Source organism: Callospermophilus lateralis, chromosome 2 (genome assembly GCF_048772815.1).
Source record: "Callospermophilus lateralis isolate mCalLat2 chromosome 2, mCalLat2.hap1, whole genome shotgun sequence".
Taxonomy (NCBI): Eukaryota; Metazoa; Chordata; class Mammalia; order Rodentia; family Sciuridae; genus Callospermophilus; species Callospermophilus lateralis.
In genome coordinates, this window is record NC_135306.1 from 148,375,704 (window position 1) to 148,392,979 (window position 17,276).

The window sequence follows — 17,276 nt, forward strand, 5'->3', positions numbered from 1 at the left end:
ACGTTGTAATAATGATTTTAGGATGTTAATATCTTGAGTTCCCAAAGCTTCCTCATAGTCGTTTAACAAAAGCCTAAGCTGATCAAAAATTGCCATGATTTCATTTTAGAGACATACAACTATATACTGCATTTTCCATTTTGTGTGTGTGTGTATCACAAGGGACTTGATAAACATTTGTGGAAGGAATAACTGTACGGGCATGGTACTGTGCTGCGTGGGGCATTTATTCCCAGTAAGTTACAGCTTTCTCTCTACCTTCAGTGGCCTTACCGATATAACATCTTCAAAAAAAACAGATAATTAGACTTTAAAAGTAAGGAACCTAAATAAACACAAACGTATAAAGGGGAAATATATGTCATGTAGAGCTTTATTAAGCTTTATATCTGCTTTTGGGCTTCTATCTTTTTGTTCCTGTATGTGTTTTAATCCCATTCAATCTAATCTTTTCTTTTTCTCTTTAGGCTACAAAGTCCTCTAAGAGAAGACCCATATACAAAAAAAAAAAAAAAAACCTTTTTGAAAAATAAAAATATACCATAATCAGCACAGTGCTAGGTGAAGATGCTGTGGAAATACAATATAAAACATGATGGTCCCCAACCTTGAGGTAACAAAATTTTTCATCAGAACTCCACAATAAGTACTTGTCTACAGCAAATGGGAATATGAGACTTAGACTGCAGTCCCATGTGGATGCTCTTTTGACTTTAAGAAAGTTACCTAGACACAGCTCTCTGTGGTCAGGACAATGCCCAGCGAAGAACGGAGCTATGAGACATCAGCGACACATTTACCCAACTACTTCTGGGACACTAAACCAGCACCCAAATAAGGTATTTAGATAGAGCAGTACACATTCTATATTCCTTCTGAGCATTGGTGGAAGTTCTTAGTTAAGAGAGAGAAAAGAAGAGGAAAAAAGAAGAAACAAAATAAGTGAGATAATCTTGTTGCAGCAAACCATTTCTCAGTTCTGCAGACCAACTATGCAGCACTCTTCTGCCCAGAACTATTAAATCACTACTCTTACTACACCTTCTGTTCTTTTTAATATTGCATATGTAATAATAATAGAAATTGTAGTGCCTTCTTTTGCATTCTTTCTCTGCTGTACTCTTAGAAATTAGTCTTTATTCATCCAAACTGACTCTAATTTCAGGGAACAGGAAGAAAGTTCTTTTTTGCCACCATAAACAATGAATTAGAGTCTTCAATTACTCATTGTAAACCTAATCCTTGTTCATCTGTTCTAATCTATCTTGAAATCAGGCAAAATTCTATCATATATTGTAAGAATCACAGTTGTAAAGAGTGGTAAAGTATGATTCAAACCTGTTTCTATAATGCACTATTTTATCTTAAAGATAAAACAAATAGTAAAAAAAAAAAAAAAAAGAAAAGAAAAGAAAAAAGAAAAAGAAAAAGAAAAGAAAGTTACCTAGACCTTGGATTCCTTATCTGAAAAAAATGAAAGTGGTTACTGATACAAATCTCCCATGCAGATACTTTGTGTTCAAGGAGGGGGAAACAGCTAACACAGGAGTCATGCTAGTAATCCCAGCAATTCAGAAGACTGGTGCAGGAGGATTGCAAATTTCAGGCCAGCCTCAGCAACTCAGTGAGCCCCTCAGTAACTTAGTGAGATCCTGTCTCAAAATAAAAAAAGGACCAGTGATGTAGCTCAATGGTAAAGTACCCTTGGATTCAATCCCCAGGGGAAAAAAAAAAAATGAGAGGCGGGGAGCATAAATAAATAAATTTCCATGCCTTAAATGTAGGCTACACATAGTGACTTCCTTCCAGAGCATAGTGGGGGAGTGGCAAGGTGCAATGAGTTAAACGTGCAGCAGAGTACCTGATGCACACTACTTATGGTGCTCATTTATAAGAAACATACTTTGATCTTCATCACCAGCTCCTAGCATAGAACTCCTAAAACCCTTCTAATTTCCTAAGCAACAGAGGTACTAGAAAAATATTTTCTAGTAATATTCGGTGGTTGACCCTCGTTCCCAACACAGACCATTTCTTGGGTGATAGGACCATCTTTTTCCAGATAAAGTGACTCTTTGTGGGCTCCTGGATCATTATTGGTCACCAGAAAGACTAGGCATGATCAGAAGTATGGAACTTTCAGCCCCGCTCCTACCAGGAAGGAAAGAGGGACTTGAGATTGAGGAAATAATCCATTGTACCTATGTGATAAAGCCTCTATTTTAAAAGAATCTCAGAACTTTAAGGTTGCTGAACCCACAAAGGGTGGGAGGGCACAGCAGCTCAGGCTCACTTCCCCATGCTGTTCCCTATACATGTCTTCCATCTGCCTATTGCCCTATATCCTTTGTAATACTTTGTGATAAACCAGTACACCAAAGTAACATACTTTCCTGAGTTCTGAGCCACTCTAGCAAATGTTGAAAATGCAGGACCAGGGGAAGCCTCAATATACAGCCAGTTCCTCAGAAGTTCTGGAAGCCCAGACTTGAGAATCGCATCTGACTGAGTCTTTAACTTATGAAATATGATGCTTATTCTAGGAAGATAGTGAGAGAACTGAGCCAAATTACAGGACACCCCATTGGTGTCCACTGGAAAAATACTATGTGTAATGGGGGGAAAGCCCAGACATATCTGGTGTCAAAGGTGTTGTATGGAGGGTATAATAGAAGAAAACATTTTTTATCATCATACTCTACCTCAGCTGATGATGATGAAAGTTAATATCAATAGTGATAAATCATGTAAATAGCATATTTGTTTGATATAATGAAAATAGCACTTTGCTCCTAAAAGCCCCCAACACTAGTCTTAAGAAAAAAATATCAGCCAGGCAAAGTGGTGCACACCTAAATTCTAGCAACTCAGGAGGCTGAGGCAGGAGGATCACACATTCGAGGTCTGCATCAGCAATCCAGTGAGACCCCTCAGCAACTTAGTAAGGTCCATCTCAAAATAAAAAAATAAAAAGGTCCTGGGATGTGGGTCAGTGGTTAAGTTCCCTTAAGTTCCCCTGGGTTCAATTCCCTATACCAAAAAAAAAAAAAATCCACTTATTTGAGGAATCTAGAATAGTCAAATTCACAGAAAAAAAAAAAGAGTAGAACAGAGTTTAACCACGGGCTGATGGGAGGTGAAAATGGGGAGTAGCTTATTGGGTGTATTAACTGTTTGGGACAATAAGAAAAGTTCTGGAGATGGATAGTAGTGATAAATGTATCACACTGAGCATGTTCTTTTTTTTTTTTTTTTTGGTCTTTAGTTGTTGATTGAACTTTATTTATTTACTTATATGTGATGCTGAGAATAGAACCCAGTGCCTCACACAAGCTAGGCAAGCATTCTACCAACTGAACCACAACCCCAGCCACTGAGCATGTTCTTAATGCCACTGAATTATACACTTAAAAATATTAAAATGGCAAGCCAGGCATGGTGGTGCACACCTGTAATCACAGCAACTCAGGAAACTGAGGCAGGAGAATCAAAGTTTAAAACCAGTCTAGGCAACTTAATGAGACCCTGTCTCAAATACCAAAAATAAAAGGGCTTATGATCTAGCTCAGTGGTACAGTGCTTGCCAAGCATATGTGAACCCCTGGGTTCAATTCCCAGTACTATATATATATATATATATATATATATATATATATATATATATAGAGAGAGAGAGAGAGAGAGAGAGAGAGATATGGAGAGATGGCAAACTGTATGTTACATATAGATTTTATCATAATTTTTTTAAACTAAGGAAATCTGAATGAATCATGAACTTGTTAACAACTTATCAATATTGGCTGTTAAAAAACAAAAGTACCATATTAATGGAACATGTTAAGAATAGGGAAAATTGGGCTGGGGATGTGGCTCAAGCGGTAGCGCGCTTGCCTGGGCATGCATGTGGCCTGGGTTTGATCCTCAGCACCACATACAAACAAAAAAGAATAGGGAAAATTGGGTGTAAGGTATATATATATGGGAACTTCCCATACTATCTTCTCAATTTTTCTGTAGATTTAAAACTGTTCTTTAAAAAGTCTGATTTTTAAAATTCAAGACTGATATCCCTAACCCACCTCCCTCCAAAAACAAGAGAAGAAAAAAATACTTTTCAAATCAACAAAAAATATGAGCAAACAATTAGAAAAATTAATGCTAAGGACATGAACAAGCAATTCAAAATACATTAAAATGCTAAATGGAAAGACATTCAGATTCACAGGGATGGACAGAATAAATGAGATCATGTACTTACCATGCTGCCTGCTATATAATGAATGAAGCTGTTAAAATATAACAAGTAACTAAAGAACTGAATTTTTTTTTTATTTTATTATTTTTAGTTTTTGGCAGACACAACATCTTTGTTTGTATGTGGTGCTGAGGATCGAACCCGGGCCGCACGTATGCCAGGCTAGCGCACTACCGCTTGAGCCACATCCCCAGCCCAAGAACTGAAAATTTAAATAACAAAAATATATAGAGATGTGTATGAACTATGTATATGTGTATATGTATGTAATCTGTATATATGTAATCAGGTTGGAAAAGGATGAGAAAACTTATGATGCCCAATGTTGGCCAAAATGTGGGCTCTTGAATAGGGAATAACTGCTAATTAATCTGAGTTTCTTTGGGGATGATGAAAATGTCCTAAAATGCATTATGATGATGATTGCATACCTCCATGAATATACTAAAAAGTGTTCAATTTTATACTTAAATGGGTGAACTTTGTGATTAGCAAATTGGATCTCAATAAAACTAATTTAATAAAAGAAAAAATGTGGTCCTTTAATTAGTTTAATGGTAGAAGTGTAAATAGGCACATTCTTTTCCAGAAACATTTAGCCAGTATCTTCTCAAGTATAAAATAACAACATGTGTACATATACCCATATTTCATTACACACACACACACACACACACACACACATTCTTTTGACTACAAAGATTTCTGTATATGGATATTCACTGCGACGATGTAATAGAGAAAAGCTGGAAATAGTCCAAAAGTCTATCAATAGGGCGTTAGTTTAAAAAAATCATGGAAAATGTGACTTGTATATATGCTGATATAGAAAACTGTCCAAAAAATAATATTTGGTGAATTTTAAAACTTGTTAAAAGGAAGGAATTAAACCAAGTTAGAAATACTTAATTCTGAGGTCTTCCATTTATACTTCAAGGGGATTAAAACTGCATGCAAAATTGTGTGTGCATGTATATATGTAAGTATATTTTCTAAGAAAAGTGTCCACAGCTTTTACTGAATCTTAAAAACATGTGACCTTCGAAAAGGGTTACTAAATAATCACTAAAAAACCTCCTAAGATACTGAATATCTGAGGAATGTAGTTAAGTTATACCCAAGAGAGGAAGTCTTTGGGGAGGAAAGAAATTCTCCCAATTAAGCTTTTAAGAACATACTAAATGCCTCTACCACAAAAACACAAATTTTTATCCCAAGACTCCTACATCTAAGGGTGTAAAGGGAGTTATTCTTCAGTTGAGCCTATGTTCATTCACCTGTTAATTACAAACCTCAACCAAAAATTAAAGAGCAAAAAGAGTCTTCAAATTGTATGACTACTTCATGCTTAAATTACAATTAAAAGTAAGAACATACCAAAGCAAAGGGAAACAAAGTAGTAGTGCCGCTTGACCCAGTAGAGGAGCTGATCTGCATGATAGCTAGTACTCACACATGTTAAGACAAAGGTCCAGGAGTTAGTGGTGACTTTTTTAAGATAAGCAAATTAAAATAAGACAAATAAATCAGGTCTTATATATAGTTTTGTGAGCAAAAACAAATCTCTTTAGGCAGATGAGGCAAGAGATAATATTTTTGGAATTCATGTTATATAGTAAATTAATATTTTCAATATTACAATCACTTTTAGAATCAATGGGACTTAATAAAGTTGGAATAAATAAGTATAAAATAGCAGGGATACTCTATCCTAAAATAAAAAATATGCCTTAGAACAGTATTTCTTAATCAGAGGTAGTTTTGTCTCCCTGTAGGACATGTGGCCACATGTGAACACATTTTATATCGTTGGGATTGGGGAGGTGCTGCTGGAATCTTATGGACAGAGTCCAGGGATGTGGTTAAACATCTTATATCCTCTGCTCTGTTCCAAAACGTTGATGGTGCCATGTCTTAGAAACTCAACCTTCAAGTAGGCTAGGGGACCACCGAAATCTACTTTTGAGATTATCACAGAAGTCCTAAATCAACAAGGTTTGTTTATTTGTTTAGAAATACTGACACCCTGTCAGCTAGCATGGGAAGTATTGACATCCACAATTTTCAAAGTGTTATTCTAAAGACAATAATTGACTCTTCAGTTTATCTACATTTTTGAAATAATACATAAAGTTCTGAGACAGGCAAAAACTGATTTCTGAAATCAAAGTGGTTCCTTTGGAGAGAAAGGAAAGGGAGAGAACACAAGAACGACTTCTGGAATGTTCATAATTCTGCATTTCTTAATCTGGGTAATAGTTATATAACTGTGCTCACTTTGTGACAATTCAGCAAGGGGTATACTAATAATCTGTGCACTTAACTCTATATAGATAACACATCAACAAAAAATGTTTATTTTTAATGGTATATATTCATACCCTAAAAAGATGAACATTTTGATCCAGAAAGCTAAATTAATATCAACTACAAAAGTAAAAGTGTTTTGTTATATAGGCTGCCTTCCAAGAATTCAAGGAGGATGACACCCCCAGAAAGCTGTAAATAGCATACTCAGCACTCCTGCAGCATTCAGCTGCACACTCAAGCCACTATATATCCCTTGGCATCAATCCAAAACTGTGATAAACACTAACAAATGCGGTCCAATTTATTCCATGAACAGTTTGTTCAGATTATTCTCCTAGTGTTAAACTGTGAACTGTTATCAGAAAACAGACTTTATCAAGTAAATGATGGTTTCTCTTTTCTAATCCCACAAATTCTCAAATTAAACCCTTCTTGGTCCCAACTCCTCAGGATTTCTCCATGCTTTTTCTAAAAGTACCCACCATTGCCTCTCCCAATATCCACCTTTACACTCCACCTTCACTCTCACACACACAAAAAAAATTCATATTCAAGCTCAATTCAGAGACCGATCTTCCCAGCCACATTTGTACCCTCTCCCAAGACTTCATAATACAATTCAAACCTCACTACCCTCAAACTCCTAAGATCCTCCATAAACTCCCTGCCCAACACCACCACAAAACCAGGGCACATGCTACCCTGTTCTTTTAAATCCTCTCCTACCACAGCTTTGCTTCTGCAAACATTTCTACCTCCCTACTCAATAGCCACCACTGTGACTATTATCTCCAACTTTTCTCTTCCCTTTAATCCCCTGCTTTCCTATAAGATTCATTCCAATCTCACCCTCTCCCCACAACTGCTGCTTTCTTCTTTAGGAACCCTTCCTAAGGCACCAGAGCCGGGATGGAAAGTTACAGAAAGAGTATGAAGGAACTTGCTCTGTCCTATGTGAATGTATGAGTGAAGGTGGCTCAACCCTCAAGCAAACAATGCTATGCAGGGACTACAGAGTCAGACACTGGATTCTGAAAGCCAGTCCCACCACTCACTAACAGCAAGGCTTATACTCTGGTTTCTCTCAGATGGTATAAACCTTTTGCCTTTACTAACAGGAAGGCTTTGGAAAAAGCCTCCATTTCTCTAATTGCAAGATGGGAATAACAGAAACAGCTATCTCACAGTGTTATGAGGATTCAATGGCTAATAACCACTGAGCACTCTGCTCAAACCCAGCATGGTAAACTCTCAATGACTGACAGTTTGTTTTGGTCCCTTTCTGGGAAGGAGGAATAAAGGGAAAGTGAAAGACCCTCTAACTCTCATTAATGCTAAAATTTCTGTAAAAACTCCTTTTGGGGAACAGAAGAAGGACAATAGGAGGAAAAAAACTCTACAGATTTGTGGATGTCACAGATTTTTATCAGATACCCAAATTTTTTGTTCCCTCTTTCTTATCCTTCAACAATGTGGATCGAGAAGCCTTCAAAGAGAAGTCCCTCCATCCTGAGAGTCACTGGAGGGAATGAAGTAGCAAAGAGTACACTTTATTACTAAGTCGCATTCCTTGGGGGTCTGAGAATTAGAAAGGAAACCTCCAAGTTCCAATCACATTTCTCTAGAGAGACGGAGGAGAGCACTTCGTAGTAAAGGGAGATGAGAGTAAGTGCGAGAAACCCTAACTCCTCGCTGTTCCAGCAGCAGAACACCAACTGGTTTCTCCGGGTGGGGACGGAAAGGGAAAGCGCTTCGCCGCGTCTCCTGGGGCACAGGGCTTCTCCGGTGCGTTCCCAGGAGGGATGAGGGGAGGGTCTGTGCAAGGGAATTCCCCATCCCTACAAGGCGAGAGGGGCCCGGCAGCCCCCGGGGAGTTTGGCTGGCTCTCCGCGGTCTCCTCACAAGCTCATCTGCGGTGCTGGGATTCTCCAGGGGCACAGGGATCTCCCAGAGGTTCGGCCATCGCTGGACCCCTCCCCTCAAGACCTCCTGACAGCCCACCTCAGTTCCCCGGCCCCTTCCCAGAGTCTCCCGGCAAACCCAGAGTCAGGCGGAGCCACCGAGTCTCCACGCGGGCCTTTCCCCGTCCCTACTGAGCACCGCGAGCCGACGCGCTTACCTGCTGAGACGGCAGCTCCACATGCAGGGCCCGCGCGGAAGAACCTGGCGGCAGCGCGGCGGCCGGGCCCGGGGGCGGCGGCGGGACCGGGCCCCCGACCGACGCTGAGGAGCTCATTTTGACCCAGCAGCCGCCAGGCGGCGGGACGGGCGCTCCTCCCGCATCCGCCGCTGCCTCGTCCCCACGACCCTCCGAGCCCCTGCTGCCTACAACCCTCCACCCGAGAGGCAGGACTGCTCTGTCCCCGCGCTGGCCGCTGCCGCTGGCTAAGGAAGAGCCATATTACCGCAGTGCAACCCCCTCCACTGGGCTGAGGCCTGGCCCACTCATTGGTTCCGTTCTTACAGGGGCGGGACCCAACGGCAGCGAAGGGACTTGCTATTGGGTAACAGGTCAGTCCGTCGCCGGCCGGAATGGGCTGGGGGCGGAGGCGCTCCAGGATGGCCTCAATTGCGTCTGTCAAGCCGGGATGAAATTTGGGGCGTTGCTTCACTTTGTCCTATTTTTATTGGTTCTTTCACTAGTAAGGGGCGGAGCCTCCTGGAGTGCTGCAAAGGCCATTGCTCAAGATTGCTGCCAATTGTCAGTAAAGGAAGAGGGGCGGAGTCTTGATTAGGTAGAGCGCGCGCCTCAGCTCCGGAGTCACGTGCAGAAGGCTGGAGCGTCACCTGATTAGTGAGAATCAGTCTTCTGAGCCACTTCCGCCCTGACCTAGTTGTCATGGTAACAGGCCTCCGGTCGAGGGCGGGGACCCTCTAGGCTAGAGCAGAGTCATTGCAGGCTCCTTAAGCAGTCTTTTGCCGAGGTGTTATAATCAACGTGAAAAGACGAAAAAGGAATGCTTTATAGTTTAGCAGAAAACTACCACGCAGGATGAATGAAACCAGAGTCCTGTCCGGCAGTCCCACCAGTCTTTCACGACCAACTCTACCCTCGAGTCCACGCCCCTCCTCGCACTCCACTAACTAGTACTCTGGAGCCAAAAGGTGTGCCAACTGCCCTGAACGCTGTTTCATCTATACCGATGGGTTGCTTCTGCTGTCCCTGGAAACCCTTTGCTACTTTTCTTTCCCTAAAACTTGCTTACCCACCAAATCTTTGCTGGGACCTTGAGTTAGAAACCTTTCCTATACCATAGTCCTGATTATTATATTGCATTGTTTGGGGGTTTATTTTTTTTTTGTGGGATTTTTTTGTTGCTGTTTCTTGGCGGGAGGGGGTGGGGGGGGAGTGCCAGGGATTAAATCCAGGGGCGCTTAACCACTGAGTCATACCCCCAGGCCTTTTTTTTTATTTTAAGACAGGGTCTTGCCAAGTTGCTGAGGGCAGATTTGAACGTGTGATCTTCCAGCCTCAGCCTACCTGCCCGCTGAGATTACAAGCTTGTGCTACCTCGCCCAGCTGCCTTGTCCTTTAATAGGCATGTTTAACACATACTACCAATCGCTACTCTCAATCCCGAGCGCCCCCCCAACACACACACATCCTCCCTCCCTCCCCCTCCCTCCTCCCTCCCTCTCTCTCTCTCTCTCTCTCTCTCTCTCTCTCTCTCTCTCTCTGAATCCCTCTAGCAAGAAGACATTTCCTTATTCATCCCTGGATTCAGTGCTGACAGAGAATAAGGAAATGTTTTTTTGATGTAAACAAACAGCTCAAATGCCTTCTCTTCCATGAAGATTTGTTTGATCTTAATGGTAGAATCTATATGCAATTGCTTCTAAAATAAATAGCACTGAGTCATTCTGCAGGATACTGATGTGCCTTCTCCCCCCAGACTGAATTCCTACACCACCTGGACTGATGTAGCAATAAGAACACAGTGCTTTAGAGTCAGACACAACAGAAATCAGGCACTTTGAGAATCTTGGCTCTGCCATCCTCTAGGTGACACAAAAAGTCCATTTCCCACTCTCAGTTTTAGTTTTCCCATTTGTAAAATAGTAATAGGGTTGCTATGGGGTTTAAGTAAGTAATGTATGTCACAAGCCCCTGTAACCACTGACATAGATGCATTTAAGTTTTGTGGGCTTTTCCCCAGTGGGCTGAGGGTATAGCCCGGTGCTAGAGCACATGCTAAAAATGTGTGAGCCCCTGGGTTCAAACCAGAGAACCATAAAAAAAAATTAAAAAGGCAAACATACTCTCTGAAAAACACCTTGGATCTAATCTCAGAGCTGCATCACACAGACGTCATCGCCTCCTATTCTGAATCATGGTGGGAGCCTAGAGTGTGTGGTCAGGTGTTTGTTGAGAAGAAAGTAGTTATGAAGTCCCGAATCTCAATTTAGTCCAACTCTGTGGTGCCAGGATCTGGTGGGATTTCACGGAAAATACGTTTCTGTTTCTAAGCTGTATTCATTTCCTGAAGCCACCAAATTAAATTACCACAAACTAGATAGCTTTAAATGAATTTATTCTTTCAGGGTTATGGAGGCCAAAAGTCCAAAATCAAGGTGTCAAGGTGCTTTCTCAGAGGCTCTAGGGAAGACTCCTTTGTTGCCCTTCTATCCACTGGTGGCTCCAAGAATTCCTTGGCTTCTGTCTACATAATCTCTTCTCCTATCTCCACATGAGCTTCTCTTCTTCCTGTGTCTTCTTTCTCTTATAAAGATATTTGTTATTGGATTTAGAGCCCACCCAGATAATCCAGATTTCATCTTGAGATCCTTAATTGAATTATATTGGCAAATACCCTTTTCCAAATAAGGTCATATTCACAGGTCCCAGGGTTTAGAACAGAGTGTGCCCTCATTGAGCCCACTCTACGAGTTAAGAAAATGGGCCTAGAAAGAGTGCACAGAATTACTTCCTCCTTTGGGAGGATCCCTTGTGAATAGTAATTGACACTCAACAAATGTCCAAGAGAGCTTCTCTATGTCAAACCTTTTGCTAGGTGCTGGGAAACCCAGATCCTAGAGGAGCTGCCCACTCCTTGTTTGAAGATCCAGTAAGTATACAAAAAGTGATACTCCAGTTGCTCAGTGCTGGATTGGAAGGAAGCCCAGGGGCAATGGGAGCCAAAAGAAAAAATAGTTGAGAGTCAGTTTTCACAGTGGAGTGGAGACTGAAGGATCAATTCTCTCTACAAGATTTTACTGAGGTTCAACTCTGCACAGGCTGACTGCTGGTTGCTGGAAATGCAGGCTTCAAGTACACAACCCAGCTCAGACATACTACAAAAATTAGAAGACCTGGAACTCCCACCCCTGGAGACATGGGGAGAAATCAAATAGCCTATTGCTTGCAAAACATTCAAGAAAAGGTTATAAACTATCTTGGACATAGTAAATGTTCAATAAATATTACCTGTCATTATTTTCATATGGCTTATTCTGAAAATTTTTACATTATGGATTTGAATCTATTTTATTATATGACTTGACTGTTTTAACATAAAACTAGTTTAAGCCACTTACAAGTGAAACTTAATCCCCACATTTATACATTAATGCTGTTTGGAGGTAGGGTCTCTGGGAGATAGTTAAGATTACATGAGAGACTGAGAGTGGGCCCTCCATGATGGTGTTAGTGGCTTTCTTTGCCATGTGATATGCTCAGCCATGTTATGATGCAGCAAGAAGGCCCTTAATAGGTGCCAAGCAAAAGCTGGAGCCATGCTTTTAGACCCCCCAGCCTCCAGAACCCTTTGCCAAATAAACTTCTGTTATTTATAAATTAGCTGGATTCAGTTCTTTGGTTACAGCAACAGAAAACAGATCAAAACAGTACTGAAATCATTACATATGCAGGGCCAAATAACCAAACCTACCCCAATCCACTTTGCTTCCTCTTCCTTTTCCCACCTTATGGGCCTAATGCATTGGGTAAATAAGAGTAATAAAGGAAAGGTTAATATTTTAATATCTTGAACTTAATTAAATTAAGTCTATCCTCTTCCTTTCAATAGAGCTCTTTCTTCCGTTCATTTACTTGCTTAGTAATGATACCTTTGCCAAGCGGCCGGCCTTCTTCATTTTAAGAAATAATGCAAATAGAATTCCTGACTGAAAGGAGTTCACAGATCCTTTCAGTATAAAGTGCTAGGTGTAATAATTGAAATGACATATAAAGTATTATGAAAGCACATAAGAGGAAGTTCTAACTGCAGCCTGTTTTCCAGGAAGGCTTCCTAGGGGGAAAAGAGTATTCTAGGCAGAAAGAACAACATAAGCAGAGGCTCAGAGCAGAGGACATGGCATTAGCATAGTCCAATGTGGCTAAACAAAGGCTGCATGGGACAGTAACCGGCTAAGAGGCTGGAAGAAACCTTCAGTGCCAGTTGAGAAGAACCTGCCTACCTGGCTGAAGAACTTGCGTTTGAAGTTGGGCAACAGGAAGTCACTTTTAGAAAGATCACCCAGGCAGCCCTGGAGAGGCAGCTTTGAAGGGGAAGGACTAAAACCAGAGTTTTGCAGAAGGCCAAATGAGAAATATAAAACCCCAAAGAGGCAATTTCCCCAAAGAATCCAATCCACAGAGCACAGGCCAAGGGGCAGGTCCCTGGGCAGCGTTTCTCCTCCTTTTACTCCAAGGTCACTTTCTTAAAAACTCTTCCCAGAGCTGAACTAATGGTGGCCCCCTCTGGGCTCCCCGCATCTGATTTCTCTTCAGTATGCGTACCCATGTACCTAGTCCTATGGGATAATTTGTTTGTTGCTCTCTCTCTTATTTGAACCTCTGCTTTTGATTTCTCTCTGAATCTCTAGTGTCTGATGTAAATGACATAATACAAACACCAGGAGACCTGGAACAAGTCTTCAGTGAGAAATTGACTGAATGTAGTCAGTGGATAAATGTTTGCAGAAGTAAATGTTGGGGTCACTCAGAGGCCTCCTATGGAAGTCACCTTTCCATTATTTAACAAAATGCCTGAGATAATCAGTCAAGGAAAAGCTTGATTTGGGATCAGGATTTCAGAGATTTCAGCCCATGGTTACTTGGCCCTGTTGTTTTGAGCCTATGACAGCACAGTATATCATGGTGCGAGCATGTGACAGAGGAGGCCCACTCACTTCATGGCAGCTGGGAAGCAAGAGAGAGAGGAAGCGGGTAGGATCCAAATACCCACTTAAAGAGCATGTTCCCAGTGACTTGACTTTCCTCTACTAGGCCCCCACCTCCCAAAGGTGCTGCCACCTCCCAGTGGTGTCAGGGGTTGGAGATCAATTTCGGGAACATTCAAATTCAAACTGTAGCACCCCTCTAGCTCCCTAACTGGAACAGCCCCAGAGGGAGGAAATAAACTCTCTCTGGGCTGTCACACAAAGCTTGTAGCAAAGCTGAGACAAAGACTTGGGTCTCTTGTCCTCAAGACTAGGGCTTTTTCCTCAATTCCAGAGGTGTTGCTTTCTTTTCTTTCGTTTCTGTTCTTTTCTTTTCCTTCCTTCCTACCTTCCTTCCTCCCCCCAACTATTTCTTTTTTTCTTTCTTTTTGGTACTGGAAATTGAAACCAACCCAGGAGTGCTTAACCACTGAACCATATCCTTAATCCTTTTTATTTTTTATTTTGAGACTGGCTCTCTTAAGTTGCTTTAGGCCTTGCTAGATTGCTGAGGCTGGCTTTGAACTTATGATCCTCCTGCCTAGGTTTCCTGGGCTGCTGGGATTATGAGTGTGCTCCAATGGTTTTTCACGCTGTCACTGACTATACATGGGCCAATGTGACACAGGCTCTTATGATTGTCCAGGCCAGCCAGGGTAAGACACAATAGATATAGTACATCTAACCCAGGGGGCTGATTTAGCAAAAGGCATCCAGAGCAAACTTTCCTCAGGAATAAGGCTTTTATAATGAGGTCTGAAGGACGCAAAGGAGTCAACTGAACAAAGACTAATGTGAGCAAGAGAAGCAGTGTAGGCTCGGGGAAAAGGAGGAATGGCCTAAAGAAGGCACAGGGAGCTCTAAGGGAACTAAAAGAGAAGGCCAGGTAGGAGTGGGCAGAGAGCAGCCAGTGCTGAGGAGGAAAACATTTTTTTAAAGAATTGCCATTTCAAAAACAAAGCAAAACCAAAGACCTCCTTTCATTTCTTTTACATTTTGGTATTGTTTCTATACATAATTTTGCATAGCAGAAGCGATACTATCTTTACAGTGCTTGGAGCTTCTCAAGTTTAATCTGGCACAGAATGAAATAGGAGATTCTGGCAGGGGCCAAATCCCGCCATTGTAGGACACAGTGGAATGTGGATTTCTTTGAGGTAGATCAATAACTGTTGAAGTGTTTAAGCAGGGAAGTGACCCAATTTATGGTTTAGAAATGTCACTCTGGCCAGGCAGGTATAGCACATGCCTGTAATCCCAGAGGCTCAGGGGCCTAAAGCAGGAGAATGGTGAGTTCAGAGCCAGCCTCAGCAACAGCAAGGCACTAAACAACTCAGTGAGACCCTGTCTCTAAAGAAAATACAATATAGGGCTGGGGATGTTGCTCAGTGGTCAAGTGCCCCTGAGTTCAATCCCTGGTACCCTCCTCCCACCCCCACCCCACCCCCCAAAAAAGAAAGAAATGTCATTCTGTCAACTGCGTCAAAAGTGAATTCAAGGGTAGGAAAAGTGAAAATGGTAACACTAAATTGTGGACGTTTCTTCATTGAATTTGAGGACAATTAGAACAAAGAAATATCACTAAGTTCCCATGAATAAAAGGGCTCAAATGATGCCTGATTTCCTGTTAGGCTGATTCCATGATTGGGGAACTCTCTCCAGGCAGGCATGATGTTACTGAGTTTCTGGAAAGTAACACCCTAGATATAAAGTAGTGTGGCTAGAAGCCTCTAAGCTGGGATCAAAGCCCTGGATCAGTGTGGACCTGCAGCTTATTAGCTGCATGGATTTAGGCAAACTGATTCCCTTCCCTGAACCTCCAGGTTTCTCTGGGGCAAGAGTAGACTAATGTTTGCTAAGTGCTTTACATACATACATTACTCTGGTCAATCTCCAGGGGATTCTATGAAGCAGGCATTTTCTTAAGATTTTTTTACAGATCCCTACAAAGAGGCTCAGAAACAGAAATGACTTGCCCACAGTCACGTGGTTCTTTGGGGCAAATTGACAGTGTGAACGCAGGTCTCCTATACTACACTTCCTTTATTAATTAGAATATACTATTTAAGACTAAATTTTGCCAAGAGGATGAGAACCTCACTCCCATCCACAGCAAAGCATAGCTGCAAAAAATCCTAAGGGGTCGGGGCTGGGGATGTGGCTCAAGCGGTAGCGCACTCGCCTGGCATGCGTGCGGCCCTGGTTCAATCCTCAGCACCACATACAAACAAAAGATGTTGTATCTGCCGATAACTAAAGAAAATAAATATTAAAGTTCTCTCTCTCTCTCTCTCTCTCTCTCTCTCTCTCTCTCCTCTCACTCTCTCTTTAAAAAAAAATTATAGCAGCTGGGTCCTTCTGACCTGTTTAAAAAAAAAAAAAAAAAAAATCCTAAGGGTAAAACTCCCTAAGCAGTTCTTCCTCTTTCTCTTCCTAAATAATTTAAGGGGCTGGGGTTGTGGCTCAACAGTAGAATGCTTGTGAGGCCCTGGGTTCAATCCTCAGCACTACATAAAAATAAATAAATAAAGGTATTGTGTCCATCTACAACTTAAAAAAATAATTTTAAACAAAACCCCATAGGGAGGGGCCAAAAACAAAATGGTAAAGCCTTGTGAGGGGAGCTTAGAGGCCAAGAGTTCCAGAGCTGAAAGTCAGAACCAGAGCAACGTGAGGAGGGCTTCCATGCAGGGGCAGGAGGGTGGGAGGAAGGATCCTGGCTCAAGCCTCAGAACTGAAGTGAGTGATGAGTTGTCCACCTGGTAGAGCCCTCTGGAGCCAGGTGGCACAGGTGTCAGAGTTCAAGCAAGATGAGGATGAGAATTGCCTACATAATTTGGGAGGCTCAGTGCAAAATGAAAATACAAAGTTCCTTGTTCAAAAATTAAGAATTCTGAGATGGTGATAGTGTTAAATCAAGCATGGGGCCCATCTAAGCATGGGACCCTGCGCCACTGCATAGGTAACAGTCCCAAGAAGCTGGTCCTGCCAGTGCCAGGGTTGAGGATGCGGGCAATGGCAACAATAGAGATTGGCTCCCTACACAGGGGTTGAGCAGCTAGTTAGATAAATAAATAAGTAAAGGGTAAAGGGAGACAGTTTTATCTCTATCATAATATGAGAAAAGAGAACTAAGATGAACCCTGAAGTTCATCGATACAGCTTGCCCAGATCTTTGTTTCTAAGTATCATCTCCATTAGAGGAAACCAGGACACTGGAGAGGTAGATGATTCTAAGATTAGGCTAGGGAAAAAAAAAATCACAAGATGGGGCTGGGGCTATAACAGTGGCACAGCGATTGCCTAGCATGTGTGAAGAACAGGGTTCGATCCTCAGCACCACATAAATATAAAACGGATAAAATAAAGGCATTCTGTCCATATACAACTACAATAAAATTTAAAATAAATCACAAGATGATCCTGAGATATCTAGTTGGCCAGAAAATAAGGAACTACTTTAAAAATGATGGAGGCAGATGATGTCAACTGTTTAAAGAGGCCCCAACTCCCCAAATCTGTATAGGTATCAGAGTAAATAATGACAGAA

At 41.7% G+C, this 17,276-nt stretch overlaps 1 protein-coding gene across 2 annotated transcripts in view; it reads right to left on the minus strand.

Moving 5' to 3' along the window:
- Uvrag (UV radiation resistance associated) overlaps positions 1 to 10,085 on the minus strand; it is a 319,107-nt gene extending 309,022 nt beyond the window's left edge. Inside the window, exon 1 of one of the 2 annotated variants that reach the window (XM_076846616.1) lies at positions 8,685 to 10,082. In XM_076846616.1, coding sequence (XP_076702731.1) covers positions 8,685 to 8,801 — 117 coding nt within the window. In that variant the 5' untranslated portion in view covers positions 8,802 to 10,082. Of the gene's footprint in view, positions 1 to 8,684 lie in introns of both variants that reach the window. The other variant, XM_076846618.1, reaches the window with a different exon arrangement.
- Positions 10,086 to 17,276: the final 7,191 nt, after the last annotated feature.